At 48.1% G+C, this 16,499-nt stretch overlaps 1 protein-coding gene across 2 annotated transcripts in view; it reads left to right on the top strand.

Annotated features, from left to right (window-relative positions):
* Positions 1-16,499, top strand: part of ZFHX3 (zinc finger homeobox 3) — a 157,718-nt gene that overhangs the window by 100,928 nt on the left and 40,291 nt on the right. For both annotated transcript variants that reach the window (XM_036346029.1, XM_036346031.1), the window contains exon 4: positions 12,125-12,232. In XM_036346029.1, coding sequence (XP_036201922.1) covers positions 12,125-12,232 — 108 coding nt within the window. The remainder of the gene's footprint in view (positions 1-12,124; positions 12,233-16,499) is intronic.

Below are 16,499 nucleotides of genomic sequence, written 5' to 3'. Positions count from 1 at the left end.
TTACACAGCTAGATTTTCAGCACGTTGACCCATTCATCTTTCCTTGCATATGTCTCCATTCTCAAATTATTTCTCTTTAAGGCTCGGTTTCTGTCACTTACTTTTTCTTGGAACATTTCCTGTTCTCCCCAACCTTTCACCAAAGCTTTGAGTAGTTGGGTCAGTTCACAGACGCCTTCAGACAGAAATTGATCTGTTGTTTTTTTCCCTGCCAAATATATATTTAATTTTAAGATACACTCTGTTTTACAGTTTCCTGTTGGTTATTGTCTAAATCAGGGGTCCTCAAACTTTTTAAACAGGGGGCCAGTTCACTGTCCCTCAGACCGTTGGGGGGCCGGACTGTAGTTTTAAAAAAAACTATGAACAAATTCCTACGCACACTGCACATATCTTATTTTGAAGTAAAAAAAACGGGAACAAATAGAATATTTGTATTTGCATGTGGCCCGCGGGCTGTAGTTTGAGGACCCCTGGTCTAAATCCTCCCTCCACCCCTGCCCCCTTCATAGATAAAGATGTTGCTTGGTAAGTGAGGAATCATTCTTTTTTTATTTTTCTCCGTAATCATTGGGGGAGCTCATCTTTCAGGTCGCACTTTCTAGCTACTTCTCATTCACACCTTTGGCTTGTTTTACTCGCTTCCTCAAAGTGAAGCAAAATGGCTACTTGGTGCAGGTTCCTCTCCTTATTCTCTCTGCTCAGAGTCCATATTCACTTAGAAAGAGTGTTCCCTTTTGGAAGTCTGTGGAGGATTCTGACTTACGAGCTCCCTGTCGGGGGTTTCCAGTATTTTCTTCAGTTGCAATATGCACACAGAAGCATTTAAACATCCAGAATTACTTTTTAATATAACCGTGTGCTACAGATTTCAAAGGATCTCTATTCCTACTGTCCTGAGTGCCAATTCCACGTCACTGAATTGCACTTTCTGTCCAGACAGATCCTTGATGACTTTCTCATCTTGTGGCAACATTCTCTTTCTCCTTGGTTCATGGATCCGTTTTTTCAAATGTTCCCACCATAAAAGAGTATGGGTATGAGTCTAGAATTTAAGTTATTTTATTGTGTCGTTTGCCTTGATGACCATGACTGTGCGTGTTGTACTGTGAGATGTAATACAGTATAAGTTTGGGGGTTGGGGGGTGTAATGGGATATATTGCTTTTAAAGGGATACCGGCCTGTTCTTAGGTCTAAGAAACCTCTTACAGGAAAAAGAGCTGAATAGATACCCACAGAGGCCTAAAGATGAGTCTGAAATACAGTTAGCAGTCGCGGGGGGTTGGAGGAGGGGCCACTGCAGCTAAAATCGCTGAGGAGGAGCAGGCGTGGTGGTGGCGGCGTTTTGTTAAACCCTAGAGAAGAACATTTCATAGTGCAGAATCCAGCTTTTACAAATACAGATGCATTGTAGTCAACGACTGGCATAACTTGGGAAGTTTCTGAAAAGGAGGAAGGACATCCAAGAAATGTCTTTCTCTCTTTGGGTGCAGAACAGCGGTCCAAGGTGCATGACAATGACAGCAGCTCAGCGAGTCCACCTGCTCTGCCTCCCATTCCTGCAGGAGAGCGTGAACATAAACCTTGGATTTCTCTGTGCCTCAGCTTCCTGCTCCACTTTCTTTGCAATTTCCTAGGAAACGTCAACTAAAACATGCTGCTTCTGCTGCCTGGTTGTTTCAGACCGAAGTGCTTTTGAGGACTTGATGGTTTTGGAGAGGGGCCCAGTTTTTGACATTCCACACGTAGACACATCCTTACCCGCCTCAGGTGTGACCGTGAATGCTCTTGGCAGCCGCATGCTCTTCACCAGGCAGTGAATTCACAGTGGGCACCTCATGGCTCCCAGCATGCTTGCAGGTGGCATGTTCTAGGCCACCTCCAAAACAGAGTGCGTTACTATTGTTTCTAAATATGTTTCTATTGATTTTTAGAGAGAGAGGGAGAAGGATAGAAATGTTGATGAGAGAGAAACATCATCCATCGGCTGCCTCCTGCACGCCCCCTACTGGGGATCAAGCCCTCAACCCAGGACATGTGCCCTGACTGGGAATCGAACTGGTGACCTCTTGGTTCATAGGTCGCTGCTCAACCACAACCACTGAGCCACACCAGCCGGGCCGGAGTGCATTTCTGTCCTCGCGGTCCGGAATGTGCAACACCATTACTTGCACAGTGATCCTTGTGCACGCCTGTGTCTGCCCAGCGAGCACAGCTGAACCGGTGCTTTTCTGCACGCAGTGTGGCCTGCAGTTGGCCCAATGTCTGTTTCCCAGATTTGGTTTGGAAAGTGTAAGCCTTTGTTTGTGCTTTGTTTTTATGAATCAGCTTGTTTTGCCAGCTGTGCATGTAAGTGGCTTATGATCATAGAAAATGAAGCTCATTGACAGTCAGCGCCTCACTCTGCGTCCACTGGTGGGAGTAGACTAACATTTCCGCATGCGTTCTGTGCTTCCCGGGGGCCAAGCTGTTTTCTTAGCAGGCTAGAGACCCTTCAGGCTCTGGGGGTACAAGAGTGAGGCCACAAACCGGCTGGGAATTCAAGTCTCTCGTTGGTGTGGCCATGTGACTCAGGCCTCTGGAGTCATGGCTTATTTTTCTCTGTTGTGTGCTGTTTGTTTTGATGGCAAGAAACAAAATGTTCACCTTTTTCTCTCTCCGTTTGCTTTTTGGCATATACTCACCCCAAATATTCCATCATTGCCTTTGACATTGTCAAAGCGTGTCATGCCGGGTCTGCTCGGCCGCCCCCCACCTCTCCTCCCCTCACTATCATTCCCGTATAGATTGCATCCATCAACCTTGACGTTCCCGTTACAAGAACCATCCCACAAGGTTTCACTTATACCCATTAGGTTCTAATCACCATAATCTAATATCATTTCTGATACATCCTGTTCATTTCCCATACACCTTCATTTGTAGACAGATGCTTAAGTACACTTACAGTCCTGCCTGCACTTTTTTCATCCATATGTTTCCAATGCTTTCCAATTAAAAAAAAATAAATTAGGAAACAGCATAGATTTTTTTTTTCTTTAAGCATAAGATTTCTCTCTGACAAACCAAGTCGGTTTTGACTCCGAAGGAGATACCAGTCTTCTTTAATGGAAACTGTTAATTTGTTTTCTTACAGCCTTTCTATCACTCACGGGTGTTCATCTGTCTTGTCTTCTCCCCCCGCCGCGGAAGCCGGGCAGTGTTTATTTCAAGCAGGGTCTTATTGAAAGACAGATGTTTGTAGGGATTGCTCAGGCCTCACACCTGGAATGCTAAAAAGCTTTCAAGCAGATCTGTTCGATTGAAAAATGTCCTTTTCTCTAATGGAGGGGGGCTAGGAGGGAAGTGGTACCCTATCGGAGAGCCTTCCCGTCTTCACTGCCCACCTGGTCATGAACCCTCAAGTCTGACAGCACATCCAGACTCCTTAGATGATGCTGCCGACTCCACAGAACGGTCTGCTCTGATGAGCGGGCATGCAGGCCCTCCATTGGAGACCCTCCTCCTCAGCCTGCTCTTTTCCCCTTTGCCTCTCAGATGTTCTGTGGCTACAGGCATGGCCGTTTACTGTTCCCTCCTCCCCTCTCTCAGTAGCATACTGAGTTATAGGCATTATTGTCCCCCACTACTTTGTTTTTAATGGGGGGGGGGTGAGGGGGAACCACCCTTCTTGGTTTCAAGGTCCTTCTATTTTGCATGCCTCTTCTTTCCAGAATGTTCCAGTTTGGTGTGAGGTTAGGCTGTGCAAAATACAGCTTGAAAGAAAGGAGAAAAAGAGAAAGGGGCTTGTCAAAATGCATTTGTTAGATCACGTTTTAAATGAAGTACAATTGAAGGTAGTTTTTGTCCAAAGAAAGGAAAAACCCCTGCAAATCCGCTGAGCTCCCCGAGAGCGCGCCTCCTTTGTCGTCGCCCTGACATTGAAGTGTAATTTTTCATGGTTATTTGGACTGGAAAATGGGGGCGGGGGGAGGGGAGAGATGGGCCTGCGATTATTTCCCATAAATGACAACACAATCACATCACGCTCCGCTACAAACATGCTCGGGGAATTTGCCTTTTTCACATTTCATGTGTGAAAGTAACAGCAACCATCCTGGCTCGGTGCAAACGCAAGGGGCCTAATCCCTCTGAATTCTGTTTCCTTCAGCGCTGGGACCAAGCTGCGCTCCTTGTTCAGTGTGGATTGCGACAGCGTGGCAAGGTCCAGTCTGTATTTTACAAACTGGAACGCACATCTTTCAGTTCCTGAAAAAAAATCCTGTGAACAGCCACCAGGCGAGTCAGCGACGTCTCCGCTCCCTTGTGCTTTGTTGCCTCACGTTTGCTTTTATCCTTTCTGCGGTTCTGCAGGGGGCAGCCCAGGTGCTTTGCTAAGAACACAGATAAATGGAACTTGTTGCAACGCTGGCTCGAGGCATCTCCGCCCTTTTTCTCCTCTCTTGACCCCCACCCACCCCCTTAATTCTAGCTCCATTTTGACAAACTGTTCAAATGACCAAGTGGCCTTGCCCGGAAGAGGAAAAATGGCAGGACCGGTCCCTCGCCACACAAGGGCAGCACTTTTCACTCCGGGCTCCCTGCTCCGGCCGCTGTGCTGCGCGCACCGAGCACTCACGGCCCAAGGAGACTTCTCTCCCGGAGGCCTACCCAGGCCGCTGTGGAGCCAGAAAACACTCTCTCTGCTGTCAGTGCTCAAGTTAGAGGTGAAGTCCCGCCAAAAGCAAACGGAGAGGCTCTCCCGGGAGTGTGTTCCTGTCCAGCCTCCGGGCTTTGCAGCAGGGGCTGGGCGCGCGGCTGCAGCCTTCCCAGGCTCCCCTTGCCACACAATCCCCATTTTTCTTGTTTCTATAAACAGTGGCAAGATCTTCAAATATACAAAAGCATAAATGGTCTCTATTCTCCAATTAGTCATTTTAATAATACCCGGAGTTGCCTTCAGAATGTTGATTCTTTTAGCCTGGTGCCAATGCCAGGGCTGGGGGACGGAAAGAAGGTGGGGGTGGGGGTGAGGGTGGGGGTGGGGGTGGGGGGCGGCCAGGAGGCCAGTTCCTTCAGTGTCGGGTTTTCCTGCAGCCTTGCTCGGCAGCCCCGTGGGAAGCTGGCAGGCCGCCACCGCCCTTCCGGCCGGGTCCAGAGGCTCCAGGCGCCGCTGCCCAGGTGTAGTTGGTAAAGGAACACCTAGTGGTGAAAGGAATTCTTGTGGTAAGACGATCACTTAAAGAATCCACGTGAAAAAAACTCACCATTGGAGGAAGGGAGTGTCTGATCGCCTACTGTCCTCCTCTTCCTCTCCTGCTCTCGACCTCTGACCTCTCAGAGGACTGACAACCATTTTTTATAAATGCCATCTTAAAACAAGCGGGGAGCAGTTTGGCCATATTTATTATTATTTTTTACAGAAGACCGCCCGGATGGGAGCATTCCCTGCAGAGCCCCCAGCAGAGCCTGACCTCGCGCCAGCTGGTGGAGAGGGTCCTACAGGACGGCCAGCCTGGCAGTGCGCGCAGATGGCCGAGAAAATGGAAAATGCCCAAGACAAGGGGGACATGGAAGGGCGACCCCCTCTGCCCTGCCCTGGTCTCTGTCCCTTAGACCCAGAGCCAGGGGTCCCACTGGAGAGGGATTAGAGCGAGGCCTGGGCAAGCGGGTGCAGGAGGCCAGTGTGCCGGCATCCACGGGAGGGCGTGCTTTTCCTGGAATGCCTTGGGCTCTGCTGGTGCAACGCACTCCAAGGCCCGCGCGGGGGGAGGTGGGAATAAATGAGTGCGCCTGCTCCTCCTCCCCCCGACCCCTACCCTCATCCTTCACCCCTTTAAGGTTTCCTGCCTAGACTATAATAAGTTGTATCACAGAATGTCCACTCACCAGTGTGGATTTGGATCTGGGCTCTTTGTCTTGGGATTTGTCATTAATCTATACCTTATTAAGATGTAGAAAACAGAGTTTGCCAGCAACTAAAAATAATATTCAGATGATTACCCACAGAGAAGTTCCAGATAGATCTGTAAGTTCCTAATGCCACATACATGCACGAAAACATGTAGGCCCCTTTTAGCATGCTAAGCGTAAGGTGTGTGAAGAGAATAATTTACATCTGAAGTAAGCAAAACCGCCTTGATTTTTTTAAGTGAGAATTTCTGGGGCTGGATGTTGTCCATCCAGAAAACTGAATCTCTTCAAGCCACCTCTCAGGCAGCTGCCGGCCACACTATCGGCTGGAAAGACACCCACCCTCACCAACCCCCCGCCGCCAGTTGAAAAAACCATGGAGTGAACATTTGTGAAAGTGTGCAGAGGAGGTCATTGCACCCTCGCCTGGCTGTCACTGTGCAGTTGGGACGTAGCCCAAGGCAGAGGGAGAGCACCTGTGGGTACAGCCACAGCATCGCCACCCTTCACCCCTTCCTCCCGGGCCGGAGAGTGCAGACAAGACTAGGGCCGAGGAGTGGGAGCAGCAGGGCTGCTGTTCATCGTGTCCTGTTACAAGTTTCTATTGGAGCAGAATTTTAACGCCCTGGACCTTAAACTAAGTGCATTTAGCAGCCATCTTTCATAACGTGGGTTTGATTTGACCTGTATTTACAAAATAGAGCATGTGGATTCTGTAGCATATTCTAAGCATCAGAGGTCTCCTAAGGGTAACAAAGTCCGCGAGGGTTGGGCATGCTGGAGTTCTGGCCCCATTTTCCAGTTGTGCCAGCCAATGCCTCAGGACAACCGATTGGCCAAGGGGTGCCCTTCCCGGAGGCTGTAGCCACAGAGCCCAGCGCCTGCACAGGAGTTACGGAAACAAGGGGCAAGACACTCGCGGAGTTCGTCCTGCTGCCCACCGCAGAGACCCTGAGCAGAGCGGCCGCTGCCCTCCGTGTCGCCCCTGCTGGTCACAGTGTGCCCGGCCTTTCCCGCCTGCTTGGGGGGTTGTCCTTAGTTAATTAGGTTGGAAATGGAGAAAGGAAAAGCTTTAACCCTATCTTAAAAGTAAGCCGGTTGGTTATTTTTTTTTTCAAAGAAGAGGTCCTATATACAATTAAAACTTGTTTCTGGTAAACCTCATTCCAGGAAAGATGAGCTTTTAACAAAAGGCTTTTGACAGCTGCAGGCTATTTCTTTTTTTTTAATGCCGAATGAAAAATCAATACATTTTTCTGGGTTATACATATTCAGAACAGGCCTGATATTTCCATTATAATGGAAAGTGGGTGTCTGTGCACATCTCGCCTGTCAGAGCTGCGCCACGCATTTTCCAAGCCACTGCTAAATATTTCAAACCTGATTTGATTGTGGTTCATGACAGCTAATGTTTCTCAGCTCTTGAGCCTGCCGACAGGCAAACGCACTTTATTTCAACCCCACCCCCAACCTCGCTCCCCCCCCAAAGAAAAAGGAAAGAACAATTTCATTCTTCAGGGATCCAGACTGGTGTATTATTTAAGAAATGCGATCGCCTGAGAGCTTTGGGTACAGACACCCTGATAGAAGAATTTCCAAATTTCTTTCACATCGAGGCATTAAGGGGCTTTGTCAGGTTTGGGGGAAGGTTTGAATTAATCTACATTATCCTGTTAAGAGTTCGGAACAGAGGGACTAGTCTTAGTCATTGATTGACTCCCCCTCCTTCAAGTCTGTAAGCGATTTGTAAATACACCCAGAGGACATGGCACTCGGCCCCACTATTGGATGAATGGTATCATTTTCTTAGCAACTGGCGAGTTTTCTTGGGTAACACATTCAGGGAGCGTGCGCAGTGGGGCGTGCTGGCTTTCTGGCTTCCTGATGATGCCACCGCTATTTTTGCTTCTGCCTGGTGCTCCTTCCCCAAACCGCTTTCCAGGTTGTTCAAGAAATGCTTGCACATCTCTATGGGGTCGCAGTCGGCACACCCACCTCCTTTGGGAGCAGAGAGAATTCACCACCAATCGGAAATCACGCACTCATCTTCAACGGCATGCCAGGGTTGTTAAGAGAACAGTTCGCATTTGTGGTCAGCAAAACCTTGAGTGAAGGGAAATTTTCTGGACCTGTGGTATCATCACCCCAACACCTTTGCTGCCCTAGCAACCCTCCCCTTTTAGAATGTATTTTACCTGCTGAGATTCATACACCTGAGGGCTCTGCCTTAACCGGGGGACATGAGTGACATGAGTAGGTTGGGTTTGGCTCGAGTGCTGTCTGGGAGAAGCAGTTGTAAAAAGGAGGTGGTGATGGAAATAGATTTTTTAAAGGCCTTCAGCCAGTTTTGCATGTAAGTTGAAGGGACACCAGGAAGACCTCTCAGTTATTCAAGATTTGTTTCTATTTCCCCAGCCCTTCAGCATAAAAATACATCCAAGTAGGGGGGTGGAGGGGGCTAGTTTGAGGGCTACTGTCGGGTGTAGCCATCCAAGCAGCTTCTGTGGGGGTCTTAAAGGAACCTCCTCTGTCTGGAATGCACTGCCTGCTGCCTCCTGCCAAGAGCAGGCCGGGCAGAGGGAGCCGAGATGACCGTCTCACCCTGGGCCTGGCTGACCCCTCGGAGAGCATTCCTGCTGCCTTCTGCTTGGGTTCTGAATATTATTAAACTCTTCAGGAGAAGATGGTTTTGACTTGTCTATTTCAGTGTAAAAATGGCTTGGTGACTGTTGTATGGGTTGGTGAAGAAACAACTTTGTCTTCTGAAGGAACGACAGGATTTTCCAGATAAAACCAGATTGTCGGTCCATCAGGTCTTTACTTGTTCCCACCATCTGTCAGTAGCTGATATTATAGAAACAGTATTGACTTCTGTCATGACCCTGGCCATTTGCCACTGACTTCATGGGGGGAAAATGCAATCTTGATCTGTGGGGAGAAACCTCCTCTGGGCTTGGCTGTGCCAGCATGGGTATCAGATACGCATTCCTGAAAGGAACAGGCCAGATAAGCAGCCTGGGAGCTCTGAGTGTGGCCACAGCTCTCTGTGTCAGAGCCAGATGCCATCACATTTCTGGTTCCCACATGTTTCCAGAGCAGGGAGACCAGGCCCCTCCCAGGGTGCCCGAGGCCTGGGTCTTAGTGAGGTTGCCTTAGGCTTTTGAGGGCAATAAAACATACCCTGTCTGCAAAGCATTGTGAGCCCAAGCTGTCCAGACAAATTCATAGTTTGCATCACTGTTTTTTAATCATTTCTCTACCTTTATTGGTATTCAGAGCTCTCAGTTTTCTGGTTACTGACAGCCTGGGCTTTCATCCATTTTAAAGAGCTATTTTTCCTCTTGCTGTTGATGATGATGGTATAAAGACAGATGGTGTAACTGCTTATGAATGTCCTATTTTATTTCCCCAGGACCAGACAGTTCACTCGTATATTACTTCCACATGCTCAGGTTAGGCGGCCCAGACAGTAGTGTCTGCCTCCTGCAGCTAGCTGCCCTTCTAGGCCTGGCCATGCAGAGGGCGACACCTGTAGGGCACAGGTGGAACTGCAAGGAGCTCCTGCCTGGCTGACTGGGACCTGGTTTTTTGGCTGGAGCTGAGGACACTGCTCCCTTGTAAGGGCAGATGGCTTGTCCAGGAGTCCCTTAGGCATTTCTTCTTCCACCAAGCATATAATAGTCTTTTAGTGAATGACACACAGATGATATTAAATCTAGGAACTCGAAAAGAAGACTTGATCTTTAAATCTTAAAAAGGAGGGGGAAGAAAGAGAAGCAAATCAGCACCTGGATTAGCCTCATTGAGACTCAGCTGCCGTCACATTTCTGCTTGGAGTAGGGCGGGGAGGGAAGAAAACAAAAGCCCAAGTAGCTCAGAGAGCAGGGACTCCAGGAATAGTCACAGAGCACCGTGTGGTTCCCTGCTCACTGCATCAGTGATGTGCTTGTTCTTCAGTCTGTCTTTTGAATAGATATGGTCACTCTGGCACTGACCCCAGTTCTTTGGGCCTTTCTAAACATGAGTTCTTAACTCTGCTCAGTGGCCCAGGAGAGAGGTGCTGGCCTTGGACATGGCACCCCTGTGGGCAGATTCCTTTTCTCTTCCGCAAAGCAGCACCTTCAAACACTGTTCACACCACATCAGGGCGCTCTCCACTTCGGTGGTGTCAGACTGTCCCCATCTAAGGTGATTGTGTGTGTGTCTAGAGAGCAGAGGCCATCGAGCCATCTCTTTGCATAATCTAATTAATCAAATGTACCAGTACCACAGATATTTTGTGTCACCGGATGTAAGGGCAAATGAGTAGATTTTAAGAGACCTAGTGCGTTGGGTAGACCCAGCTTAGTAATATCAATGGGCTAAATGCTAGCATCACCATTCAGAGATGGATTTTACCATTATAGTGCCGAACAATTTTATCAAATGCCTAAAAATATGCATTGAACAGCTGCCTGAAGATAATTAAGATGGTAAATATATTATAGCATGTAACCTGCTTGTTTTTGCTCTACTAGCACGTGTGTGTGTGTGTGTGTGTGTGTGAGAGAGAGAGAGAGAGAGAGAGAGAGAGAGAGAGAGAGTTTCTCTACTTAATGAAGCATAGTGTTAACGTGGCTCTGTATATCTGATTGACTTCAAACCATGCTTGCTTGATTTTTCTCTATTTGAACTAAGTGTAGGTATGGGGAGAAGATGTTAACTTTATGATACAGTAAGGAAAAAGGACATGTAGAAATTATACATGGAGTCCTCTTAGTTGGAGATGAAAACCATCAGTATCTTATTTCATCCGCGTTCCCTGTGACTGCCTCATAAATCCACTATTGGAAGTAATGAAGAAAGAATGTTCCTTGACCCTAGTTCAGTTTCCAGTCCTTAGACTTCCGTTGTCTCTTCAGGAAGAATTAGGAAAATCTGACTCCAAATAGATACTTCTTCCCTCAAGTGTTTGATAAACTCTCTGAGGTCAGTTTACTCTGAACGCCTTTGACTTCCATCGTGAGATAAAATTTAGAAGCTATTTTCTGGAGGGTTGGAGAGTATGACACCTTGCAATATTGAAAAGTGGAGTTGCAGTTGGAGGGATGGACCTAGGGTGACACTGGACAGAGCCCCAAATCCACGATCCTAGATTGGACCCTAATACCATGTCCCTGTGGGTGTGGTCTGGTACCGAGCTCAGGTGATGGACATGGGCAGCCAGGAGCTTACGGGCTGGTACCCAGGCAGTTGTGCTCTTCAAAGTGCCCTACGTGTCAGCATTACCCGCCGTGGTTTGCCAGCCTCATTCGTTCACTAGCCCATTCCCAGTGAGTATGTTGGATAACAATCCAAAGGGCCAGGAGAATGAGAGGGACATATCTCTCCCCTCCCCCCACCCCCCACCCCCAGCACCTGGACTGTCTTATCCTCTTCCCCACATGGGCAAGTGGCATTTTACTTTGATTAACCTGCTATTGGAAATGACCATTCCTCTACCTTCACTAAAGCATTATGTGTTGAGCTGAAGAAAATTCCCTTGGTTAGTTTTAAACCAGCAGTGGGTAATGAATGGAATAACTTCAAAAGGAAAGTATATGATTCTATTAGTTTTTTCTCCTCCTTGCCACTGACACCTGATGTGCCCACAGATGTCATTTTCTAGAACTCTTCACATTGATGAAATCATATGACTGATATTTTATGACTCTTCAGAGTATGAATGACTATTTTTTAAAAAAACAACCTCCTGCTACGATCTGGCACGTGTGCAGGTACCTTGAGGCCTATGAGGGGCCAATGCTTGAGTCGAGTCGCATGCAGTGCCAGGACGCACTGGGGTTGGAGCCAGGCAAGAAGCTCCTCTTTTGCACCTTCAAGTGTAAAATTTTGCATTTTCAAGTGTAAAAGACTTGCATGCAACTTCAGGAATTTGGATGGAGTTATTTCTTCAACAGGATTGGCTTTTCAATAAGAAACACTTAAACGAGGCATTCAGAACCCTCTGGAAAAACCTGTCCATATGTCCAGGGTGAGTCCCACTCGCATGCCAGGTGGCAGGAAGGACAGCCCCACTGCTTGCCCAGGCCTCAGCGTAGCCATTGCAGCCGGCCTCGGCCCACGGGGAGGCGAGCAGGCACATCATCGTGTCTGTGTCTTGTAGTTGGTAATTCTTTGGAGTAGGAGCCAGGAGTCCTTCATCTTCTGTCGAGTTTTAATCGTTGACATATTTTTTTCCTTCTGTTTCAGAAGAAGCCATTGAAGATGTTGAAGGGCCCAGCGAAGCAGCTGCTGACCCAGAGGAGGTTGCCAAAGACCCGGAGAGTGGAGGCGAGAAGGACCAGGGCAAGTGGACAGGTAGTGTGCACGGCTGGAGCCCCGTGCTCCTCCCGGGATGGGGGAGGCTGCCTGGCAGGGAGCAGATGCATCCTTCAATCCCCCCGGAAACCTTGGCTCCGCGCACGTTGGAGAATTCTGTTTTTGCTTTTTTGCGTGGTCACCTTCCTTCTCCTTCTATTCTGTTCTATTAAGGAACTTGTAAAGGTTTTATAATTGGCCCCCAAACCATCTCGTTTACTAGCATCCAGGGGCCTGGCTGTGTTGGGGGCTTCCGTGTTTGTGAAGTCACATTTTTCAGCAGCCCCTCCCTGTTGTTGGCGCTGGATGTGGTTCTTTCTCTGGTTAAGATCGAGGCCCCTACCCCACCTGCTCCATGCCCAGCAGAGGGATTTGCCATGTGGAACTTGATCAGGGTCACCCCAGTCTCGTAAGGAGTCTGTGGTGAAGGGTGGGCTTCGCCCTGCATTTGGGGCCTGGGTAGGATTCATGTACCCTTCCCCGTTCCCCAGCGTGAGCACCCACACCTGGAAATGCACCCAGAGGGGAGACAGGCAGTGCAGCCAGGCAAAAGGCCATCTTACCAAGAGCAAAAGAAATGGAAGAAGTCAGGAAAGGAAGTGCTATTTCTGGAAAAGCTGGCGTTGAGAAAAGGGAACTGGCCATCTCTCATGATGACCGGATTCCTGTACTAAGAGCAGAGACTAAGAAGAAAAGCTTAGGGTTTCTGAGGAGCAAAATCATTGCTGAGAAGACTTATCGGGACAGATAAGTCTCCCAGAAACCACCACAATAATTAGAGGAAATGATATGACAAGCGGCAGAAATTATTGTGCTAAGTCTTACTGCCCCCCATTATTAATACTGTAATATTCAGGATTTTTTTTTTTTTTTTTAGAAAATATTTACCTTCTGGAGTCTGTATTGGTTGGGCCTTTGTTACTTTTCCAGGCATGACTGTTCTTAAATCATGTTCAGTGTTGGCCTCCACTCTTTAAACAAGATACAGAATCCTGGAGAGAGGCCAGAGGACAGCAATGAAAATGACTGAAGGCTGAGAAATACTGCCTCTGGGAAGAGGCTGAAGAAATCAGGGCTATTCCGCCTGGAAGAGAGAAACTCGAGAGGGAGATAACAGCTTCCAAAGACAGGGAGGGATGCTGAGAGCGTGGACGGTGCACTAGGTGGACTTTACGTCCACGCTGCTTGTTGTCCCCTTGGAACTGGGCTCTGGGGTGTCCAGGGCCGGAGCTCAAGATAGCGCTGAGGGCCAAGCATCAGCACCTTGGGGAGGTTTGCAAGAACAGGAAGTAGGGTATGGACGTCTGTGCTCAGAGGCCCTGAGTGTCGGGGAAGGATCATCCTGTGTGGCTTCGCATGGACCCAGACCCCAGTTTTTGCTGTACTATTAAAGCATGATCTAGACCAGCGGTTCTCAACCTGTGGGTCGCAACCCCTTTGGCGGTCGAACGACCCTTTCACAGGGGTCCCTAAGACCATCCTGCATATCAGATATTTACATTACGATTCATAACAGTAGCAACATTACAGTAGCAACAAAAATAATTTTATGGTTGGGTCACAACATGAGGAACTGTATTTAAAGGGCCAGAAGGTTGAGAACCACTGATCTAGAGACAGACTTTGCAAACAGATAGCAGTTAAACATATCTGCCCGGGGAAGAGGATTTTACAAACTCAGTTTGAAGACTGAGTAACCTTTCAGATGATCTGTCCTTTGTTTTTATGACTTGGGCGCCTGGTTTCAGATCCTGGCTCTGCCACTTACTAGCTCTGTGGCTTTGCTCCAGGTCCCTTACCCTTTCCAGGCCTCAGTTTCCTCATGTGAGATGGTGATTAAAAGCGGGACTCATTTCCACAGGAAGGCTGTGTAGATTATTTGAATATGGGAGTCTCAGAGCAGTGCCTCACATATAGTAAGCTCTATAATAGGAAGGTTTTTGGTGTTGTTTTTAAGTTCAATTAAATAAGACTGGGAGAACTAGTCGCAGTTTCTCTTCCAGGTCTCCCATAGGAACGTGAAAGGCGCCAGGCAGCATGTGGCTTCTGGGGATGTTGAGAAGCTGGGAACAGTATATAAGGATGTAGTGAGATCATGCAAATGATCTTTGGTGAATAGTTTCCTGCATTCTGTATGCTAAGGACACTAAGAAAACAACAAGAAGTAATTGCCACTTACAAAGCACCTACTGTGTGCCAGACCCTTTGCAGAGTTCTTTGTATATGTTTCTCTAATCCAGGGGTGGGGAACCTTTTTTCTGCCAAGGGCCATTTGGATATTTATAACATCATTCAAGGGCCATACAAAATTATCAACTTAAAAATTAGCCCGCTATAATTGATCAAACATTTAATTAACTCTTCCCTAATGCCTTGGCAGGGTGAGACCAAATGATTTTACAGGCCTTATACGACCCACAGGCTGGACATTCCCCCCCTGCTTACACCAGTTCAGGGCAAGCTTGATTGAGGGTGGTTCATTTGAACCACGTTCAGGGTGTTTGTGATGCAGTGGAAGTGTGCCTTCACAGTGTTATGGACACGCTAGGGAGCCCAGAGCCTCCTAGAAGACTCAAAACGAGCACCGTAAAAATGAACGTCTTTAATAAGACTCCATTTTCTTGTTCGTTCATTCATTCTTACAACAGGCCACCCTTTACCTCCAAAAGATGGAGACGATCCAGGCAAACAGAATGAATGAGTAACTCAGAGGTGCTCCTTGTCAGTTGCACAGCAGTAAAGAGAGAAGGGAAAATTTTGTCCCAACTCCCCCCAAAAATGATCCTCTTTTGACCTGGAGCATAATTTTGTCTCTGTTGTCCGAGTGTGTAATGACAGGCTTTATTAAAGGACTTGGTCGAGCTGATCTTGGGATCGATGTGGGGGCCAGCCACCTCTTCTGAGCTTGCTTTGGGATCTTCAGCATTTTATGAAAAATGTCTGCGTTTGTTCCATTTACTCCCTAAATTGAGCTGTTCCTATCTGATTAACTGTGATGGGGAGTGCTTCCTCCTGGCAAATAAATAAATAGTGATTTCACAATCTGTACTGCTGATTAGTGGCTGCTCATGATGCAGATTAATAATATTTCAAATGGGCCTGGCTAATTGGCATTTTCTCAGCTACTGATTATGTAGTTTGGGGGGTTTGTGCAGGAATTGGTAATCTTTACTAACATTTTTTAGTTGGCTAGTTTCACATTGCAATGGGACTCCTCGTTTCCTTTTTGGTGTCTCTTAGTGGCCCTCTCTGGGCTCCTTGTATTTAGCAGGCAGGTCTTTTTTCTTGAGTGGCAGGAAGACAAGCAAGGTAGTGGTTTGAATCGCGGCAGCGTCAGTCCCCCATGGTCAGTGGCTGGGTCTCTCCCCACATGCCGGACACTGGGTAGAGTTCCACTGATCCACATTCTGTGAGGTTAGAGGCCTCGCCTCCAGGACTGGAACACTCCAGGGGGATTTTGGGACCACCCACCGCCATGAGAATGCTCTTACTGAGACCAGTGCTGCCCATGGAACTTTCTGTGCTGGCAGGAATGCCCTGCGTCTACACTGGACAGTACAGTAGCCACTAGCCACGGATGGCTGCTGAGCACTTGGAAGGTGGCTAGTACCCATGAGAAACTGAATTTTAAAATTTTATTTAAATTTAATGAAATTAAATGTAAATAGCCGTGTGCGGCTGGTGGTAAGTCCAGCTATAGATGACAACCCCGAAAGAGTGCAGGCAGGTGTGACTTTCGGGTTATCATGAGGCTACATTAGCTCTAACCCTGCCAGGCACCGCTGGAGTGTTCACACCTGTCGTTCCCCACAGGCCTGCCCTGAATGGCTCACAAGGACACAGGTGTGCTGTCCCCACAGCCCTTGGTTGGCCGGGTGGGGCGGGGGCTGCTGGGGCTGCATCAGTTGCAACTTTATCTGTTTTGCCACCCTTTTCTGTGTGTGCCATGACGTGAGAAAGAGTTGGGAAGCATTACTTGATATAGATTCTATACATTATGTCATTGATTCTCACCCCCCACTCCATGAGGCAGATACAGTAAGTAACCAGCCCCCTCTACCCACCATTTCGCAGATGAGTAAACTGAGTCCTGGAGCTCAAACAAGTGGCCCAAGGGCATGCGGACAGGCCCAGATCTGCACACTGGCTCTGCCCCTTACTCTGCCTTGGGTGCAGCCCACCCCCTCCCCGCTGTGCGCAGCACCTCCGAGAATGGCACAGCTGATCATTTGGTCTAGTCTTCACTTCCTCCGAAGCATGAGGAAGG

The sequence above is a fragment of the Myotis myotis genome, unplaced genomic scaffold (genome assembly GCF_014108235.1).
Source record: "Myotis myotis isolate mMyoMyo1 unplaced genomic scaffold, mMyoMyo1.p scaffold_m19_p_19, whole genome shotgun sequence".
In the NCBI taxonomy this organism is placed as follows: domain Eukaryota; kingdom Metazoa; phylum Chordata; class Mammalia; order Chiroptera; family Vespertilionidae; genus Myotis; species Myotis myotis.
This window is presented reverse-complemented; position numbering and strand designations above follow the sequence as displayed.